The following is a 21,959-nucleotide window of genomic DNA, read 5'->3' on the forward strand; positions in this document are numbered from 1 at the left end:
TCAGCATCAGGATGAAACTGATCTAGACAGACATGGTTGGACCCCACTAGACTATTTTGAACTGTACATTGATAGAGATTTGATGATTATGATTGCAGAATGCTCTAATTTTATGTCACTATATAAGAGTGGGGAGCCACTTAACATGACGACAGATGAGATTTACCACCTTTTTGGTGCCTGTATTTTGATGTCCTGCATCCAATACCCAACCATTAGGATGTACTGGTCCAAAGCCTTGAAAATCACTGCCATCACTGACAAATTCACACGAGCCAGATTCTTTAAACTGAGGGGATCAATAAAAGTGGTTATTGATCATGATGTGCCAGAAGACCTGAGAATGTCGGACAAATTCTGGAAGGTGAGACCTTTTCTGGATCGAATTTTGCAAGGCTGCATCGACCTTTCTGAAAGTCTCTGAATCGACCTTTCTGAAAGTCTCTGAAACGACCTGATTGTGCATCAATTGATTAACAGATGATTCCTGTCACAGGAGCCTGTCCGTACAGACAATATCTGCCAATGAAGCCAAACCCAGTTGGCATAAAGAACTTTGTTTGTGCTACAGCAGATGGCATTGTGCTTGACTTTAAGCTGTATCAAGGCACAGGTTGACTGATTGGGAAGGTCAAAGAACCAGAGGGCCTGGGTTTAGGAAAGTTAGTCGTGGCACAAACTGCATCGTGGCACAAAGGTGTATTGTGACCAGTTCTTCACCACCATTAAAGGTGCGCAGCGAATGATGGAGAAAAAGCTGTACATGACTGGTACAATAATGAAGAACCGACTCACTGGAGCGAAGCATAAGTTACCCAGTGACAAAGCCATGAAAAACGCAGGAGAGTCAGGAAAAAAAACATCAGAAGTTTCCGCTGAAGATGGAAAGTTGTGTGTAGTGAAGTGGTATGACAACAAACCAGTATTGCTGATATCTGCTGTTCATAAGACACAGCCAGGAGACACCTGCCAGCGCTGAGACAAGAAAATTAAACAATATGTCACAGTCTTGCGACCAAGCATTATCCGTAAGTACAACAAGAAGATGGGTGGAGTTGACTCGATGGATAGAATGATAAGTTACTATCACATGAGTACCCGTACTAAGAAGTAGACAATGCGGATGATAGTGCACTTCACGGATCTGGCTTTAGCCAACAGCTGGCTACTTTACCGAAAAGACCATGCAATATGTGCTGGACCAAAGACAAGACCCATCCAGTTCCTTCAGTTCCGCATGGAAGTGGCTACGATCCTCTTGGCCCAGCATCACAGTGCAGATGCAGACCTTTCGACACAGTCAGAGGAAGAAGATTCAAACCAGGGAGTGACAGCTAATGACCACCTCCCAGAGATGATCGGCCTGAAAAATGCAATGCGCTGCAGACAACCCGAATGCATTGTATGACCTGCAAAGTGTTCTTGTGCTTGCGAACCGAGCGCAACTGTTACTCAGCCTTTCACACGTAAGTCATCGCAGTGATTCTCAAGTTGTGTATATGTTCCTTGGTTCCTCCATGTTCTCCAACTCTGTGAAGGTCAATCAATCAGGTGACCTCTGGGCCTCTGTAAGCAGGCCTGGTCCTTCAGTGCTCAATTATCGCAGCCTTTAACATGTTCCCTTTTTTACATTACCAATGCAAAATATCAAATGAGCTACTGTTTTTTCTTTTTTTCAATATGATGTTCAAAACATATTGTAGCCAAGTGCAAGAGTGGCTATTTAAAATGCTTTGAATGTTTTATATTTTGTTATAGACATACAGTGTCATCCTGCAACTGTTTTGCAGCATATTAAATGTCCCAAACACTATTTTTAACTGGCCAAAATAGGCAAAAATTTTGTTTTTACTCTCTGATAGTCAAAACATGTAAAAAAAAAATGTGTGCATGTGTTATTAATGCATTAAAAACAGTCAGGAAAAAAAACTGCTGTGTTCTAAGAAGAAATAAAGAGTTTTTCATTCTATTACACAAAGGTGACTTTATTATGTTTTATGGAAATTCGGACCAAGAATCCACATATATGGACATAATTTTTCTCTAAAAGTACATCATATCAAAAAAGAGAGAGAAATTTGCATAATAGCAAAATAGCAAAGAGAAATAAAAAATGCATGTAAAAAATACAGCTTGGGCCTTAAGAGGTTAATGTTACAAGATCACCATAAATTTAGAATTACATAAAAAAATTTGTAATACTCATTTTTTTTTCCAAAGCCACAGGGAGAAGAGGGATAAAAAAGACACATGTGGCCCTGGAGCCGCACGCTCGACCCCTGGCCAGGGTGTCCACCTCTGTACAAAATCTTCAGGTTTTGAAGAAAAAATGACTAATACTATATACTTATAGTTGTATGGCAATTAAATTGCATAAAATTAGTTACTTATTTCCTGTGTATTTATTATAAAGTTAAATATAATTATGTTACATTTAAAACCTAAGTCTTTCTCACTGCTGAAGTGCTGCATCCTATAGCCCGCTGTAGTGAAGAAAATCAATTTACCCATTAGTCAGCAGATGCCATTATGTAGATAACTGAAGAAGCTATGTAAAGCAAGTTCCTCGATTATTAACTGTAATGTAAATACTGACTTTAGGAAAAGTAATGCATTACATTAATCCATTACAAATAAATATACCACTAATTAAAGTAATGTACTACTTTGTAATATATTAACCCCAACTCTGCTTCTAGTTGTAAAAAATTATATCCTCTTAAAACGAGATATAAAGTAAGTGTACTGTAGTAAATGTACAGATTATATATAGAAAGAATGTAGACATGCAGTGGCTAGTTATGGTTAAAAGATAGCATATCCATACAGTATTTGGGAGCAATAGTTAATTTTAGCGCTGACCAGATGTAGGGAATATTTCATTTGTTTCATGATATTCTGTGTGCATGAGAACAGAGTGTTTTCTTTCTTTGACATCGACACGCTGCGCCATCAGCAAACACATTCCTTAGTATAATCCCTGTTCATGGTCGTAAAACTGCTGAAGGCTCATGTATGCAGAACTGCTCCCAAGACTGTGTTCTTCTTTATGGACTGGACATTCTACGTTACAAAGCATGAGTAGAGCTACGAGCCCGTACGAGTATTTTTACATACCTCTAAATTTACTGTACATGGAACTGAGGAATGGATTTGACCAACACTCACAGCTGATCAGGTGTCTGTTCTTATGGGATGATCATCCCAGCCTTTTCAGAAGGCGTCCAAGTCATCTTGTGGGAGGAACATGTACTGTAGTGGTAACAAAAGAGCTGAAAACACTGGAAATGTTGAGGAAACTCTCTTCTTTCTGGTAGTATCAGACATTGTAGTAGATGCTCGTCACTGCTGCCCACACATCTCTCCATAACCTTTAGATTCTGAAAGATGTGAAGATTAAATACTTAAAATATACTAGGACCTAAAATGCTAGATAACTAACAATAGTTATATAAATTAGAATATTTATGAAAATACTTCTGTGACAGTTAAAATTTTCTGGACAAACATTTAACCTAACAGTTACTGTAAGATCACGGCTAATGTTCCTGTAGCTGCACACAGTCAGAGCAAAAGCTTCTTTTAAAACACAATATTAGAAAAGTTTTTAGGCATTTTAATAGCAGATTCTCCATTTTTGCCAGTCTATATTTATGACCTTTCTCACATGCTGTTTCTAGCACTTTACAGGAATTAAATGGTGGGGAAGATTGGGCAGGATGTGTAGGAACCTAAAGATCATGTACACAAATTCAATTCACATGAGAATTCCTGAGTTTTAGGAACTTTGTAAAGAGGTAGACACAAAAGTCCTGCCACTTATTTGTTTCATCAGTTAACTAAAGCAGCTGATTTTAATTAACACAGCTCTTTATCCAGACATGAACTAATTAGTGAAATCACCTGTTTTGTGCACAGGGAGAATACATGGTATATGCTGTCCAAATACTTTTGGCCACAGTGTATCTCTCTCTCTCTTGGCCTCTCTCTTTTTTTATGATGATGCTAATTTGCTTCCATAACCCTTGACCTCAGTAGGCGCAGTAGAAAACAGTAACACAACCATCTCACTGCAATACAAGAGCATTTACACACAATATTAGTACTGATGAATTAGGAGTGTAAATTAATATTTTATTATAATTTAACTAAGGGGGTTTACTGTAAGTTCAAACTATCATGTTTGCAAAGACAGCTGATAAAGATGAAGAGATCAGACTCTGGAGGAATCACTTCATCGTATCAGGAATAATGAATTGTGCTCTGGCTGTTGCTCTCACAGGTGAGTTATATGAGGATGGAAAGAGAGCATGTCCTGTAGTTCTTTCTATCGCTTTTAACACAGCAGTTTAACAACAATTACAGCTGTTATTAACACGTCATACTCATCACTGATCTGAATGTTTCTGTTCAAGGGCGGATTTAGCAATTTAGGGGCTCAAGGTGAACATGGATATGGGGCCCTCTGCATTTAGTGGGCTCAAGGTGAACATGGATATGTTAGGGGCTTAAGGTGAACATGGATATGGGGCCCCCTTTGGGAAAACATAAATAAAAACTTTTTTTTTTTAAAGTCTTACGTTAAACGTCCCTTCCCTTGTCATCCCACAGCGATCTTATCTGGATGTCTACAACAGTCCTGTAGAAAACAACAACAAAATATTACCAGGTTAACTAATGCACTAACTTCAAAATCTTTTCACAAACAATGATTTTTGTACAATTAGAATGGAACCCATTGTCAGTTTTCATATCTTATATTACAGATCAGATACCAATTTCAACATGATCAGCAGATAGTTGATGATTGGCTTCCATTGTCTTCAATGTTGTTTCACTAAAGTTAGAAAACCCATGACAGGTCAATGGAGTGACACAATAATACCAAAGAATACATAAAATTAAAATAATTACCTCTTATCTTTACCCCTGCAGTCCCCTCTTTGTCTCGGTCTTACTCTTCTTCACTGTTTGTCCGTTTTCTTCTTCTGTCCCTTTAATTCTTTTATTTTTATGTATTTCTCCTGCTCCTCGACTGGTTTCTTTTCTCCTTCCTATCCTTTAAATGCATTTCACTGTTTCTCTTCTGTCATCACTATGTTTACTTTTCTCTTTTTGTATTTTTCTTTGCATCTCTCTCCTTTTTTATTTTATTTGGATCTCTCTCTCTCTCTTTCTGCTTTCTCCTCCTCAAATGTTATTTTCTTGTCTCTTCTCCTCTTTTGGCACTGCATTTCTCCAGCTTTTATTCTTTCTCCCGGTTTTTGAATATTATTGACTTTCTTAAGATAGCTTACTCTTCCTTCATCAATTGAGCTTTAGTGAGTAAAAAAAAAAAAACATGAATAATATAAAAATAATGTTAGTTTACAAATATTTTAAGTAATTGGTCTTATTGTGTGCATGACTGGGGTGAATGGTGTAAGTCAGGACACTAAAATCAGGACAAAAAAAATCATTTGTTTCTGTAATTCTATAGCTACGTCTGAATCTTTATACACATTAGTTCATGTTCACAGACGCTGTACACTTTAACTAATGTCTCCAGGAGGATGTGAGGTGAAATATTTCATAAAGCTTTCACTTCATTCACTTTTAGGTGTATATGTGTCTATATGGTCTGTTCATTAGCTTTTCTGCAACTAATTCCTACACATATTATCTTTAAATACAACTTTATTTATTTCAAAAACTTTCCACTGTACCTGCACGCGGCGAAATTAAAAATATTCTAACACAACGCGCTGTCTCTTCTTCTTTTGCTTTTTTTTTTTTTTCTTTTTAACTTCTTCTTCTTCTTCTTTTGGAGTTTTACGGCGGCTTGCATCCGTACGTGTTGCACTACCGCCACCTTCTGGTTAGTTTTCCTGTGATGTTTCTTCACTCTATTTCCAGATTATTTCTTTCATCGCTTATATTCTATCCATCAAACCAGTTGCAACTAAGAAGTTACAGATATTTTTCTTTCCTCGCCCAATCATCCCACTATTCAACACATCTTTTATTTCTGTCCCAACCATTTCACCTTTTTTTTAGTTCTTCCATCATTTTCCTCCTTTGTTCTTCATATCTTCTGCAATTTATAAGTACATGTTCTATGGTTTCAAGAGTCTGACAAACCTCACAACAACCTGTGGGATGCTTCCCTATAATGTATAGTGTACTATTCAGGTTACTGTGTCCTATTCTTAATCTTGTCATTATTGTTTCCTCTCTTCTAGTCCCTCCCCAGTTCCTCTCAGTATCAACTTTATTTTGAATGCCATATAAATGTCTCCCTTTAATTTCTCTATCCCACTGCTGTTGCCATTCTCTCACAGCTTCTTTCCAAACTATGCATTTCCCTTCCGCCTTTGACATTTTTATATTTACTTCAATTCTATCTTTTTTAATTGCTTGCTTGGCTAATTTATCCACCCTCTCGTTTCCCAATACACCTATGTGGAGTCCAAATAAGCTGAATCTCTTTACCTTTTTCTTTTATTCTCATATATGTTATCAATATTGTATATACCAAATCCTGGCGGTTATTGGATACCCCTGATCTGAGACTGATCAGTGCAGAAAATGAATCACTTCCAATTAAGTATTTGCTTATTTTTCCCTCCTTTCCAATCCATTCTAATGCCATCTTGATAGCATACAGTTCGACTGTATACACACTCAGATTATTCAATGTTCGTTTGCTTTCTTCATTTCCCTGGTTACTTATAACAATTGCAGATCCAGTCCTTCCAGTTTCAGGTTCTTTTGATCCGTCTGTGTAAATCTGAATATGGTCTCTATACTTTTGTTTCACATATCTATAAAATTCATCCACTAGGCCTATATTATTATTTATTGACTTGATTTGACGCGATTTAAAATCAACTTTCATGGTTTCCATTTTCCACACTGGATAGTCGGCTTTTTTTTTTTTTTTTTTTGGCGTTATTTTTTTTATAAGTCTATCGCCACCTACTGGACTGGAGTAACAAACCCCAGATTGACAAAACAAACTCACGGTGCGTTCCAATCGGCCTGAAGTGCCCTGCGAAGTTTAAAGGGAGCTGCGAACGGTGTAGGGAACAAGTGAACATCAGGGCCCGTATTCACAAAGCTTCTTAGAATTCTCTCAGAGAGCTCCTATCTTAGCCTAAAATGTCCTAGCTGGGAGTCTTAGACTAAAAGTGATTTAGAAAACTTCTTAGAGCAACTTTGAGTAAGGAAAGTACAAAACCCTTTATCTTAGTGAGGGGGTGTGGTCGACCCCGTTGCTAGGGATGACGCAGCAATTCAAGGACTGTGATTAGTTGATAAAAAAAAAAAACCTCTGACCTCTGCAAAGGTCTTGAAATATACTCTTTGTAAAAATAAAATACATGATATCATAATGTTTGTATAGACTAAATATATTAAAGTTAATTAAAACAGCCAAATGTTGAAAATATGTCTACTTTAGAAGCAACCAATTTCCACACAGTAGTTACTATATTAAAGTTCTTACATTTATTTACCATACTGATTTTATTATTACTTTTATTTTACCATTTCAGATTGATGGGAGCAAAATGGCTGATCTTTTACCAATTTACATGATTGCATGTTTTAAGTTGCACTTTTGGAGATTATGTAGCGAACAATCCAAGAGAGATGTAAGGAAGTAAAACAACAAGAAAAGCAAATTGGACAAAAAAGCAGTGTTTTCTTTTATCTTTATGTTCAGTATTTGGAGAATATTTCTTCTTTCCACTATTTTGTCCTCCGCTACAGAAACTCTTAAGCCTCTTAAAAATCCTCCTCTCTACTCTTAACAATTTTTACCTTAGGAGCTGTTTTTAGGGCTAAGATGTTTCGTGAATCATTTTTATCTTAACTAAAATTTAATCCTAAATTTAAGGGAGAACTCTAGGAAAATGTCATAATTCTAAGAATTTTCTTAGAATTTCGTCACTAGGAGCAACTTTTAGTATAATATATATTTAATATATTTATAGTGTAATAAAGTATAATAAATTCTGTTCAGTTCCATCTTTAATTGGTGTAAATAATAGTCCCAATGTCAAAAGGTTTCATCCTGCCTTTGGTTGTAAATAGGAAATAAATAAGTAAATAAATAAATTAATATTTTGTGCAATACGACAGATATTTATGTAACTTATTTGGAAGTATCTCACCCCCTACTCCATTTGATGTAACCTTTTGTGTGTGTGTGTGTGTGTAGGTGTGTGTGTGTGTGTGTGTGTGTTGTGCTGTTTTGTTTTGTCATTTGTTTTTTTCTGGAAGCTCTGTCACTAAAACTAATTCCTTGTACGTGCAAGCGTACTTGGCAATAAAACTCTTTCTGATCTTCTGATCTGATCTTCTGAAAGCTGTGGTGTATCTGCACTATTTCATACAATTTCAACAGATGTGATTGTTGTGCTTTAATAAAGAATGGAATGATTAAATCAATGTTTTGTTCTGTTATATTATTGTGTCAATAGAACAGAGTTTAGGGTAGTTAAATAATTTACAGAATATTCCTGTTCGGAAACAAGAGCAATAACATTAGTACTATAATATAGGAAAATAATTACATGTGTGAAGCTGAGAATACTGCACAGTGTACACGCTGCATCATGAATTTAAAAATACACAAAGGGGTTTTCTTAAACTGTCTTAAATATCACCCCTATTGGGATTATAATATAAATAAGGATCTTAGTGAATATGATGTTGTTTGTAAAACCTGGATGTGAGTTAAAGAAGGTGATTCTCTGCTTGGTGCTGGAATATCCACTGATTCTGCAGACTGAAATTGTCTCTACACGTCCTTAACCAACTCTTAAGAGGTTTGATAATTAACTTTTCAGTTAAATTTTGGAGAACAAAAGGAGACAAAAGGAACAATTTTGCTATGAGAATTTTGCAGATTTTTAAAATAATTGTGTTTGGTTTTTAGTTTGTTCAATAAACCCAAAATGCAAAATCAGAACTGAAATTTGTCATGATCTCTGGGTTAATAGGCGGACACAAAAGAAGGTTTCTAGGCAAAGTCTTTATTCCCGCTAATTCAGCGGTAAACAAAAAGAAGCAGCAATAAACAAAAAAAGGAACATGTCTAAATCAACAGAATCTGCAGGCTTGCGCGTGCATTTGGAGCCAGAAAGAAAACAAACGTACTAATAATCGAACAAACAAAAAGGGCTGAGAACTCCTCAGCGCTGGTCTCTAACTTGCTCCAAAGAACGGACAAAGTCCAGACTCTGTTGACGCGGCTCAGTCCTGAGGAGATATCAGTATGGCAATAGCACATGCTACTAGGACAAACAAGCATTAACCCAACGGTGGACAGACAGGGTGTTATGGGTTCAGCTGACTTAAATAGGCAGGTACACAAGGTAGACACAGGTGATACCATTTAGTGACTTAGTGAAAATGTGAGAGACATACACACAGGCACACCAGAGGGAGACAAAGAGTTAGCTCAGGAATCCGGGGAGCTGGATCTGCTGACCTGGGACCGGGATGGCACAGATGTGACAAAATTAAGTTAAATAGGAAGAATCTTTGTTACAGCTATTAAAGGATGTAAATGTATTGCTTGGTAAGAGAGTCTAGACCACAATAGTTTAAATTAACATAACTGCGAGAAAAAAGTGTCACACTCCAAGAGTTCATTCCGTCACCTTTAGCTTTGATTTACACACACACACTGTGTTGTTCAGTTCATGTGTGTATCCATCAATCAGGAATAGACTTAATCTGGACTCATCAGGTCACATGACCTTTTTCCATCGTTCCAAAGTCCAGTCTTTATTCTCCCTAGCAAACTAAAGCCTTTTTTAATGTCTCACTAATAAGTGGTTTTCTTATGGCTACTGTAAGATGATTTGTAATTACCTTTAAGGAATTAAATGCACCGTACATGTAATCAGCATTAACTAGTGAGGGTGATATGTGTGTGCCGTAATGCAATGTGCCGATGTATGAAAACTGAGCTAGGCATTGGGACGCCTTGAAAGGGAGGCGGGACTTAATAGGATCCAGATGTTGGGACACAAAGTCATGTAGAATAAACACTATTGAGCGTATGAAGAATATATAATGGGGGAAACAGACAAGAGAGTTCATCCATGAACAAGCTCCAGCCGTTATGAATTGATAATAAAGGTCGTAATCTTCTTGAAACAAAACCCGAGACTCTGTGTGTCTTTCTTTTTTCGTGGGCCTCTGTGTGTGTCTGTCCATTTGCGTGCATGCGTGTGTGTGTGTGTGTGAGTGAGAGAGAGAGAGAGAGGGAGAGAGACCAGCTGAGTGGGAATGTAAGCTCTGTATCCAGTGCACAGGGTCTGTTCCCCAAATGGAATTGTGAAAACAGTTCATCAGAGGGGCAGCTGCTTCCAGAAGTAAGGATTCACTATTGTGTAAATGCTCTTATTTTCACTATTAAACACAGCTCTGGTTTTTACTGTAAATTTTTTTACCACACAACATCAAGTGTTTAAGTGATCTCCAGTCATGACTTTTTTCCCCGACTACATTTCTTACAGAAAGTTGACAGTTTATTGCTGTGTTTTCTGGTTTTTATAATGTTAACAGGTTCTTTAAATTTAAATTTTATTTGTCACATACACAGTCATACACAGTACGATATGCAGTGAAATGCTTAGACAACTGCTCGTGACCTTAAAATAAAAGACTAACAATTTTTTTCTTCACACAGCTCCAGTCATTTCAAATCTCCTTAGTTGTTTTCTTTGCTTGATGCAGCCCAAAAACTTTGACCTTCTCTAAGGGAGCCTTGCTTCCCTCCTGGCATTGTATATAATATTATATGAAGTATCAGGTCTAGTAAAAGGGGTTTAATTGTGGGGAAAAAAGAATGTATTTATTTTATTTATTTGTTTATTTATTGGAGAGTTGTAAAACCATTAAAATAAATAAATAAATAAGATAATTATTTTTTTTAAAAGCAAAAATAATTTCAAACATCTGGTAAATATTATTACATCACCTTTAATGACTGACGGTCAAATTCTATTTGCTGGAAGCAGCCCAAAGACAAACCGACCAATCACAATACCGTAGTGTGCGCATGCGTATTTATATAGGAACCTGTTCTATAGGAACAAGCAGTAACGGAAAACTGGAAATATGATTGTTTTATTAATTTAGATGTTTTTATCACTTTATATTAATAAATCATGGATATAAGGTGTGTATCGTGTACGAGATATACTATATGTATGACTTATTAATTCATGTCTGTAAATTAAGTCCTTGTTTCGGGAAGTCCATGTAGCTAAGAGGAACTATGCTAACTAGTTACGGTTATAAACTAGCATACCGTGAGGTTAAAAGCTAACATTTGGTGCTATTTACGTGAGCTAGCTCATTTTAACTTACGTGTCTTTATATTTAACTATTAACTGCGTACTCTAACCTGAATGTAGCTCATCTGTTTAAAATTAATTACATTATTTAGCAGGGTTTTTTTCTCTATCTAGTTTGTTTGTACATAGCTGTGAACACTGTAAGCTAGCTATTTATCAGCTATCAGGTAAATGGAGATAAGAAAATGAGTTTCATCTCTAATGTAAAACTATCTGTTCGTATGGAATCTCACGAGGCTGCATTCAGTGCTTCATGAAAAATGTCCTGTAGTAATGATAATTGTTCAGGAATTGTGGGAGGGCCTAGGTGTATGATTGACAGGTCTTGAATGAAGTAGGTGTGTATTTGGGTTATGTTTAACCACCATCATGTACAATAAGATACTTATCTCGAGGCAGTGAACAGGTCTGTACAGGCCTCCGCCCGAGGACGACTCAGGAGTCTTCAGTCTGTTTCTTCCTGAAGACGAGGATTTTCCTCAGAAGGAAGTTCGGTATCACGCGTAGGAGAAGCTTTGCCCATGTAGGAAAGAACAGACAACAGACTGGGTCAGGGAGCAGTGTTGCAATGCTGTCGCACCATACCGTGATGTAGTCAGTACGATACACAGTTTAAGATCAGAAAAGTATGTGGACACGCCCGAGTTCAGAGGTTTTAGGCCTAAGTCAGGAGCGTCCTCCACAGACACACACTGACTGTAGAATGGCTCGTACTAAAGAGCTCAGTGAGTTTCACTAAATGTACAGTTTTCTTACACACATGAAGTTAAATATGTTTTATAAGTTCACACAGATACGGTTTGTTTTAAAAATGTATTAGGGTTACCCGCTTCCACGCCCACGTACATGAGGTTTACCCACAGCTCTGCTCATGTGCAGATCCTGATGTCTGATGCTGCCACCGATTGTGAAAGTAGTGTGTCGTGAAATCAATGCTGCTTCTCACGCAACTCCTATGCTTCTGCAGCCTTACTTCTGCCTGTCGTATGCAGTGTCGCTATAGACATGCCTGTTTTTTCTGTAGACTACACAGTTTATTGTTACATTCAGTGAGGACGGCCTGTGCAGAAACCGACCAACCCAACAGAAATAGTTTTAACTCAGAACTCGTATACTGCTGCTGTCCACTCATCCATTCCATCTGTCTGTTTTATTCCACAGAACTTACTCCCTGTGTGTTCTTATGCTTGTAATAAATGAAGGTAAGCACTCAGCCTCACTGTGTAACATCCCGATACGGCATATTTGGCTTCCTGTTTGTACCCACAGTTGTGTGTTTGTGTTTTTAAAGTGTCGTCACAGAGCGTCACAGTCGAAGCTGCTCAAGGAGACGCTGTGATCTTACCGTGTTCATCCAGTCATTATGAAAATGACGTGTTCTGGCGATACAGAGACACCAAGACTGTGTATGACATCATTGAGGGTAAAGAGAATTTTCATGACCAGGATGGAGAGTACAGGGGCCGAGTCAAAGGTTTTCCATCAGAGTTCACAAATTGGAATTACTCCATCAGACTGAGTGACGTGAAACTCAGTGATACAGGAACTTACAGCTGCACCATCCCTGACTCCAGAACTGTCCATGTAGAACTCAAGGTCAAAGGTGTGTATGTGGGTGGTCTTTTATGAAAAAAAATGAACATCTGTTAGAATGTAATAATAATCATGGTCAATTTTATACAGTATGTTGAATTTTTAACTTTCTTTGACAGAAGCACAGATTCACAGGTTTATATTAATGCACTCAATCTAATATGTTATTATTTCTGTAGTAACAGATCATTCTTAGGGATGTGGAGGTTAAACCTTAAGACTAGTAATAAACTGATTTTACACAAGAGTTATATACACTATATTGACAAACGTATTGGCTCGCCTGCCTTCACATGCATAAGAACTTGAGTAAAATCCAAATCTTAATCCATAGAGTTTAATATGATGTTGCAGCTGTAACAGCTATAACAGCTTCAACTCTTTGTAAAGGCTTTTCACAAGGTTTAGAAGGAATTTTGTTTATGGGAATTTTGGACCATTATTTCAGAAGCACATTTGTGGACCTTGCTCTGATGTGCACAAAGCAACTGTAAAGATAAAGAGAAGATAAAAGGAGAAAACGTAAAAGCAAAGTGAAAAGATCAAAAACAGATGAAACTAAAAAGTGAATAGATAAAGAGGAAAGATGAGAACACTGAAAAGAAAAGTGAAACGATTAAGAAAAGAGAAACCTGAAAATAGACATAAAAGAAAATATACATCTATATAAAATAAAAAGGAAAAAAAACATTAATTTCACAAGAAAAAGAGAAGAAGATTTAAATATAGATATACATTTAGTTGTATGAATCACCTCAGTGTTACCTAAACTGATTAATCCCTGCCAAAGTACATACAATCACCCCACATCCCAACGTCCCCCTCTAACTCCTGTGTTGGGGCTCCCACACTTAACAACATATCCAGTGGAGCCATATTGGAGCTCTCCTTCATACCAGATATACAGTAGCTGCAAAGGGGGCGGGGCCAATATCATATTAAAATCTATGTATTAAGAATTGGATGTTACTCAAGTTCATGTGCATGTCAAGGCAGGGGAGCCAATACTTTTGGCAATATAGTGTAGTTCTAGAATTATATAGAGTGATATAGTTCTCAGTTTGGTGAAGTGTAAGTGACATTTTATTTAAGGAGTCTCAATGTCAGTGCAGGTTTATTTATTTATTTATTTATTTATCTTTTCTATCTATCAATTCATGGGGGATCTTTAATGTTTTTAGCGGATAAACGTATTATAAGTTATAATTAAGCTAAAGTTGAGGTGATTAAGAATCTTCCTGCTTGTTCTCCTGTGCAGACCTGTTTATATAGTTTGAAAGAATTAACAGGGAAAATATCCATCGTATGGAAATAATTTGTGTGGTGTTACATATGAGCGACATCAGACAAACTACAGTATCTGTATACGCTTTGCATTTAAAAAGTGCTTTAAAAAAAAAATTACAGCAGAACTATGCAGTTTCAGCTCTACGCAGATTTTTTCCTTTTTTTTTTTTCTGTTGTTTTACTGAATTGTGTTTTTTTTTTATGTGTGTGTGTGTGTTTTCCACAGATGAGAGTGACATAAGCCAGAAGACATCTCCAGATAACAGCGGCATCATGGGAAAAGCGGGCAGTTCATCTTTAGTCATTTTAGTTCTGCTGTGTAGCTTCGCTTTCTGAAGAAAGAATTAAAGCTTTAAAATCTTTTCGTCAGTACATCTTTGTTATTCATTTTATTATTAATCACCTTGCAGTATATACACAAACTATCCAAACTTCTTCGTATGACAGATGAAAGATTAGACTAAATTTAGACTATTAGTTGGATACCCAAAAAACATAATCCAGTCCAGAATTATTGGGTCCCTGAATAAAAAGTATTTTTTAATTAATTAATTTATTAATATTTGGGTTGAATATAAATGATGTTTGCAGAACAGTTGTATAAAAGGGATATCACTCGAGAAGGAGTGCAGTACTGCTGGATATAGTACAGCTTTGATGACGATGTATGCATGTATCATGTGTGATATCGCTTTCATACAACAGTAATTAAAAAAAGTAAAACACCTGGAACACAGAGTGATGTATATATATGTGGCAATGCCGTGGTAAGGCAATTAAAGATGAAGTTTTAGACCCGATTACGCCACCCCGAGGTTAGCCGGGGAAATAACACCAATAAGGAACAGAGGTTCGTTAGGCTGAATGAACGAGAGACGGGAATACAAATGTACAAAACTTTATTATAAATCACAAATTAAAAACATCCCATAGCATGCAATGCTGGATCTCAAATAGCTATCACTTGCAATAAAAAAAGGACAAGGCACTATGTGTACTCCCAAGAATAAAATAAAACCAAACAAACAAAAAACAAAATTTCGGGCACCGGCTTCTCAGCGGCAAGGGCAGACTAAAGGAAGTACCAGCCTTACAGGTGCTCCTCACACACATCCACACACTCACACAAAGTGAAACGTGAACACCAACTGCACTGCACTCCACACAATTATACTACCCCAATACTCTAAGCTAGCAAGCCTCTGAGCCCAAACAGTGCCTGAGATGGACAACACAAAATACAATTAACCAAACACAAAAAAACAATAAATAAAGAAGGCAAAAAGATAAAGAGAACAAAAGTTCTCGTTGCCCTAAACAAAAAAACAAAACAAATGTCACAATTTAAACAAACATAAAATGACATAGCTCGGACAGCTCACCAAACATTATCACCTACAGTTCAGAGTTTTCCTAACATTGCTATACGACAGACTCAACACAAAAATGCAGAGAACCCGGAAGTCCAAATTGGCTCCCAGACAGTAGCAAGGCAGCTCTGAACCACTAATACCGTCACGGCAAAAATAATAATAATAATAATAACACCAAAAAAAAAAAACAGGAGAAACATCAGGAGAAGAACACAGGAGAAGAAACAGCAGGAGAAACAGCAGGAGAAACAGCAGGAGAAACAGCAGCGCCGTCCTCAGGCAAGGCGGAGGGCAAATACTTCCGCCATCACGAGATTCGCCGGCACCGCGTCAGCCATTAACAGCCACCAGACGAATCGTTTCGCCACGCAAGTTGTAGTGCCGCTCACAGCGGACCAAGCAGAATAAAACATGCACAAAAGAAGGCTCCACGGCCGACAAAGAGTAGACAGTCTGACTCAAACATATCCATTAGCCAATGCGCATACTTCTATCCTCGCGCACGCCGTGAAGGCGGTCCTAGTCGTGACGTACACCAGGTAGATTATTTCAGCCTTAAATACCTGCAAGAGCCATTCTGATAGGCTATCGTGGGTGACAATTAACCTACGTGTGAGCCAATGAAAGAGCCCCATCACCCACATTGCCACAATCTACCCACAGCTCTTGAATCGTCGGCCCGACGATTACCCAAATAACCCAAGCCCTGAACATTACAAACATAAATTTGGACATAGCATCAATAGCCTCAACGCCTAGAGAACCAGGATCGATCCTGGGTAATTGACTTACGGCACCCTGCCCTGATAATCCCACAGGGGCCTTAGCTGCAACATCCACCCCAAACATCAATAAACTAGGACCTGCCAGACCCTGGCCCTCACTTTTTACCTCAATAGCCATGGGCAGAGTCCCTGGTGCTACCCTAAACAGGGCGACCCATTGCACAGAGTACTGCCCAGCTGCAGAACAGACATTAGGGGCGACACATATAAACTGCAGCCTTCTCCAATAACGTTGGCTTTTAGAAGCTAGCTGACATGTGACTTAACTACTTCATTTTCTGACGGCAGAGTTGCCTATACCGTTGAACAAACACTAAATCCAGCAATGGTATCTCCTGCGACATCAACTTTAAATGATATCGCCGCAACAACGCCCTGACCTCACTTTACTCTTTGAGACAGAACAAACAAATCAACAACTTCAATTGGATCTTGGATTAAAGCAACTGCTTCTGCGACTTGAAGACACATTGACGCCTTCACTGGCTCGTCCCCAAGACTGTACCAAGGGCAACTCTAACGAACACAGGCGAAGCCAGCAATCCCGCTAGCAACCCGGATACTGGAGGCTCAAACAAACCAGTCCCCTCTGCATACTGTGCAGAGCATGCAGCAAATACAAACCTTAACATCCCACTGGACATGCGAAACGACTTACGACCCCACAATCTGTCCTTCCCCGTACCTACTACTGAGAACTGACCCTCAGCTAGATGGCAGTGTTGCAATGCCTGTAAAACTAGTTTTGGGGCCCCCATTAAAGAGGAACAATCAACCAAACCAGGACCATACTGACCAAAAGGCTCCTGGTAGCATCGACCAATCAATCGATCACACATCTCAATGTCCAACCCCAGGCAGCCGCTGTACGAAATCGGCAACCCATTACTGTACAAAATTGCCAACCCATTGGCTGCATGGAGCTGGAACCACCGACACAACTGTAACCGATCTACATCCCATAATCGAAAGTGCGTTTAGAAGCAACTTTCGATAATGGTAGACACTATAAACCCAGTGTCCACCAAGCAAGGCAATCGAACACTACCAACACGGACAAGAAGATGTGGGCAAGATGATAACCAATGAGATAGGGCAATACCTGAGCCGTTGTCCAATCCAACCGCGCTTCGACTCTGCAACGCGGTGGGGACCAGTTTCCCGAAGGCACCAATGAGTCAGACTGTGCACTCGTAATTCGGCTTGCGACAATTAACGGTAGACGAGCAGGTACATGCTTCCCATCACACCCTCTAGCGAAATAATCCGCCCTTAGCGGGGCTACCATCTCCCCTAATTCGTACAAACCTTCCTCCACCCGTGTAACACCAGCCACACTTGCTACTCGGAGAAGGCACACCAGACGCCGCTGCTGTTTCTCCACCAACTCGATGTTCCCACAAAATCAATCCTAAAATACAGCAAACTAAAAACAGAAAAAAAAGAAAAACAGCCAACCAGGGTTGCGTACACAAAGTAGCCCAGATACATATGTACCCACGTCTCTCTGAACGAGAAAGGCCTATCCTGCCGATTACGCCAGAAATGTGGCAATGCTGTGGTAAGGCAATTAAAGATGAAGTTTTAGACCCGATTACGCCACCCCGAGGTTAGCCGGGGAAATAACACCAATAAGGAACAGAGGTTCGTTAGGCTGAATGAACGAGAGACAGGAATACAAATGTACAAAACTTTATTATAAATCACAAATTAAAAACATCCCATAGCATGCAATGCTGGATCTCAAATAGCTATCACTTGCAATAAAAAAAAGGACAAGGCACTATGTGTACTCCCAAGAATAAAATAAAACCAAACAAACAAAAAACAAAATTTCGGGCACCGGCTTCTCAGCGGCAAGGGCAGACTAAAGGAAGTACCAGCCTTACAGGTGCTCCTCACACACATCCACACACTCACACAAAGTGAAACGTGAACACCAACTGCACTGCACTCCACACAATTATACTACCCCCAATACTCTAAGCTAGCTAGCCTCTGAGCCCAAACAGTGCCTGAGATGGACAACACAAAATACAATTAACCAAACACAAAAAAACAATAAATAAAGAAGGCAAAAAGATAAAGAGAACAAAAGTTCTCGTTGCCCTAAACAAAAAAACAAAACAAATGTCACATTTTAAACAAACATAAAATGACATAGCTCGGACAGCTCACCAAACATTATCACCTACAGTTCAGAGTTTTCCTAACATTGCTTTACGACAGACTCAACACAAAAATGCAGAGAACCCGGAAGTCCAAATTGGCTCCCAGACAGTAGCAAGGCAGCTCTGAACCACTAATACCGTCACGGCAAAAATAATAATAATAATAATAATAATAACACTAAAAAAACTAAACAGGAGAAACAGCAGGAGAAGAACACAGGAAAAGAAACAGCAGGAGAAACAGCAGAAGAAACAGCAGCGCCGTCCTCAGGCAAGGCGGAGGGCAAATACTTCCGCCATCACGAGATTCGCCGGCACCGTGTCAGCCATTAACAGCCACCAGACGAATCGTTTCGCCACGGGAGTTGTAGCGCCGCTCACAGCGGACCAAGCAGAATAACACATGCACAAAAGAAGGCTCCACGGCCGACAAAGAGTAGACAGTCTGAGTCAAACATATCCATTAGCCAATGCGCATACTTCTATCCTCGCGCACGCCGTGAAGGCGGTCCTAGTCGTGACATACACCAGGTAGATTATTCCAGCCTTAAATACCTGCAAGAGCCATTCTGATAGGCTATCGTGGGTGACAATTAACCTACGTGTGAGCCAATGAAAGAGCCCCATCACCCACATTGCCACATATAGTTAAATGCCCTAGTACGGTTACCATCTAATAACACCACTTGTGGAACGCCTCTCATCCAATCAGATTGCTCGATCAGAACTAACTCTTGTATAATGAGGTTTATTTGGGTCCAAGCACATAATCCTCAACCCCTATTCTATTTGTTTACATTTAACTATTATTTTGATTCTCCGACAAAAAATAGTTACACAGAAATTACATTTGGTAAAAAGTAAATAATAGTCCCAGCGTCAAAAGGTTTCATCCTGCCTTTGGTTGTAAATAGAAAAGCTGTGGTGTATCTGCACTATTTCAAACAATTTTAACAGATGTGATTGTTTTGCTTTAAAAAAGAATGGAATGATGAAATTTGTATTTGTATCTGTTGTATAATAGAACAATAGAATATACAGAATACACCGATGATTTTGGCGTGGTGCCAATTTTAAAATACTCACACATCAGTAGGTATCTAGACCTTTATCTAGGGTGTACTCCACCTAGTAGCCTAAATCCCCCTGTGAGAGGCTCCAAGTACCTCCATCGTGCAGAGATGAGAATGGCTGTAAATCTTTTATTGCTTCTGTTAGGAAACAAGAGGAATAACATTAGTACTATAATCTAGGAAAATAATTACATGTGTGAAGCTGAGAATACTGCACAGTGTACACGCTGCATCATGAATTTGAATCTAAGACTGTAAAACATTCTGAAATGAGACTCTCACTATAATCTGCTCTCTCCAAAAAGGAGTTTTTTAAGCTGTCATAAATATCACCCCCAGTGGGATTATAATATAAAAAAGGTTCTTAGTGAATATGATGTTGTTAGTAAAACCTGGATGTGAGGTAAAGAAGGTGATTCTCTGCTTGGTGCTGGAATATCCACTGATTCTGCAAACTGAAATTTGTCTCTACACGTCCTTAACCAACTCTTAAGAGGTTTGATAATGAACTTTTCAGTTGAATTTTGGAGAACAAACGCAGACAAAGGAACAGTGTTGCCATGAGAATTTTGTAGATTTTTTAAATAATTGTGTTTGTTTGTTTGTTTATTAGTTTGTGCAATAAACCCAAAAGGCAAAATCAGAATGAAATTAAGGGAAAGAGGAAGAATGTTTGTTGAAGCTGTGGAACAATTTTATTGGCCTACAATTATATTCAAGTGTGAAGTACCAAATACCCAGAAGGCCTCTGTTCGAGGGCCTTGATCTGCTTGCTACAATAAAAAGAAGGCGTCTGCAAATTGGGAAAGTGAGAAATATGCAGGCAGGAGGCAGGGATAGGCAACAAAAAAATAGATGAGGAAAATAATACTAGGAAAAACATTACTAAAAACACAATACTAATAATATTGACTGACATAGAGTGAAAAGAGCCAGACTTCCGCTTTAAGAGCAGATAAATAACATACATCATATTTATCATATTGGAAAGAGAAAACAGATTAATCACTAACCTGCAGCAAAATCATCCTCAAGTGAAGGAAAGAAGCGAACTAGAGAAGTGGGATTGAGGCTGATGGTGGGTGAAGATGGGGGAGAAGAGGAAGTGTTGCCATCAGGTAGCGGAATGCCCCGTAAACCGACAGTAAGGTCTAACCACTAACCATAGGAATAGCAACAGTTATATGAGGAATAAATACCAACTTAAGCATGATCATGAGCTGATTTAATTAATCTTTAATTTTAGTATCTAGTTACTACTTGATATATAAGGTCAAAATTATTGGAAGAATCACTTAGTCATACAAACTTGTTTAATATATAATCAAAACTAATAATCAAAACAGATATTAAAGCTCTAATAGAAGTAGTTAGAGAATAATAATTTTATATACTATGGACAGTTAAGGACAAATTAGATATGATGGGAATAGTAAGGAGAGAGTAATTACGCATGTTGAAGAGGAAGATTAAAAAAAATTGTGGCTGCGACAAAAACCCAATGCTGGTCAATAGTCTGGTTAAGAAAAAAGGAACTATATCAATCAAAGTAAAATTAGCCTAAGTCTCATGCATATTAAGTAGGTTTTTGCCTTCAGGAGGAGCAAACAATGATGTAATTGCTAAGTGAAGGTATATAAATCATGTAAAATTGGGGAAGAGTTGCAAAATTTCGTGGGGTTCCTGTTGTCTTCTCACTGGCTGTCCATTTACTTTTGGTTGCAATAACCTCTTTTGCTGTTTTGCTTTTGCTGTTTCAATACTCAGTTATTAATTATGTTTGGAAAATTAGCACAGTTCACAACAAAATTTGCCATGACAAAGCCATTAAAGGATGTGAATGTGTGGTTTGGTAAGAGAGTCAAGACCACAATAGTTTAAATTAACATAACTGCCAAAAAACAAAAGCCTCACAGGCCAAGATTAAATTCCGTCACCTTTAGCTTTAATTTACACACACAAACACTGTGTTGTTCAGTTTATGTGTGAATCCATCGTTCAGGAATAGAATTAATCTGAACTCATCAGGTCACATGACCTTTTTCCATCGCTCCAAAGTCCAGTCTTTATTCTCCCTAGCAAACGGAAGCCTTTTTTAATGTCTCACTAATAAGTGGTTTTCTTATGGCTACTGTAAGATGATTTGTAATTACCTTTAAGGAATTAAATGCACCGTACATGTAATCAGCATTAACCAGTGAGGCGGATATGTGTGTGCCATAATGGAATGTGCCGATGCATGAAAACTGAGCTAGGCATTGGGACGCCTAGAAAGGGGGCGGACCTTAATGGGATCCAGATGTTGGGACACAAAGTCATG

The 21,959-nt window shown here is 38.3% G+C and overlaps 1 protein-coding gene and 1 long non-coding RNA gene across 5 annotated transcripts; one reads left to right on the forward strand and one right to left on the reverse strand.

Moving 5' to 3' along the window:
• Positions 1-1,980: 1,980 nt before the first annotated feature.
• LOC128518280 (uncharacterized) lies at positions 1,981-5,777 on the reverse strand. 4 transcript variants are annotated; one of them, XR_008357707.1, is made up of 4 exons: positions 4,915-5,766; positions 4,581-4,639; positions 3,169-3,380; positions 1,981-3,063 (listed from the first exon to the last, which is right to left on the reverse strand). It is a non-coding gene; the product is annotated as an uncharacterized LOC128518280 (long non-coding RNA). The 4 variants fall into 4 exon arrangements; XR_008357706.1 differs by lacking the exon at positions 1,981-3,063 and having other exon boundaries at positions 3,105-3,380; positions 4,915-5,316; positions 5,706-5,777; XR_008357705.1 differs by lacking the exon at positions 1,981-3,063 and adding an exon at positions 4,776-4,837 and having other exon boundaries at positions 3,105-3,380.
• Positions 5,778-12,482: 6,705 nt separating this feature from the next.
• On the forward strand, positions 12,483-14,947 carry LOC128518984 (CD276 antigen homolog). The gene is made up of 3 exons (XM_053492468.1): positions 12,483-12,559; positions 12,649-12,960; positions 14,464-14,947. Exons 1-3 carry the CDS (start codon positions 12,541-12,543, stop codon positions 14,571-14,573), a joined length of 441 nt encoding a protein of 146 aa, XP_053348443.1. The 5' UTR covers positions 12,483-12,540; the 3' UTR covers positions 14,574-14,947.
• Positions 14,948-21,959: the final 7,012 nt, after the last annotated feature.

This window comes from Clarias gariepinus, chromosome 3, assembly GCF_024256425.1.
Source record: "Clarias gariepinus isolate MV-2021 ecotype Netherlands chromosome 3, CGAR_prim_01v2, whole genome shotgun sequence".
Classification (NCBI taxonomy): Eukaryota; Metazoa; Chordata; class Actinopteri; order Siluriformes; family Clariidae; genus Clarias; species Clarias gariepinus.

Excerpts from the sequence above, each read along its gene's own strand:
- LOC128518984 (XM_053492468.1), top strand. Across the intron at positions 12,961-14,463 it reads TGTAGAACTCAAGGTCAAAG|ATGAGAGTGACATAAGCCAG; the intron begins GTGTGTATGTGG and ends TGTTTTCCACAG.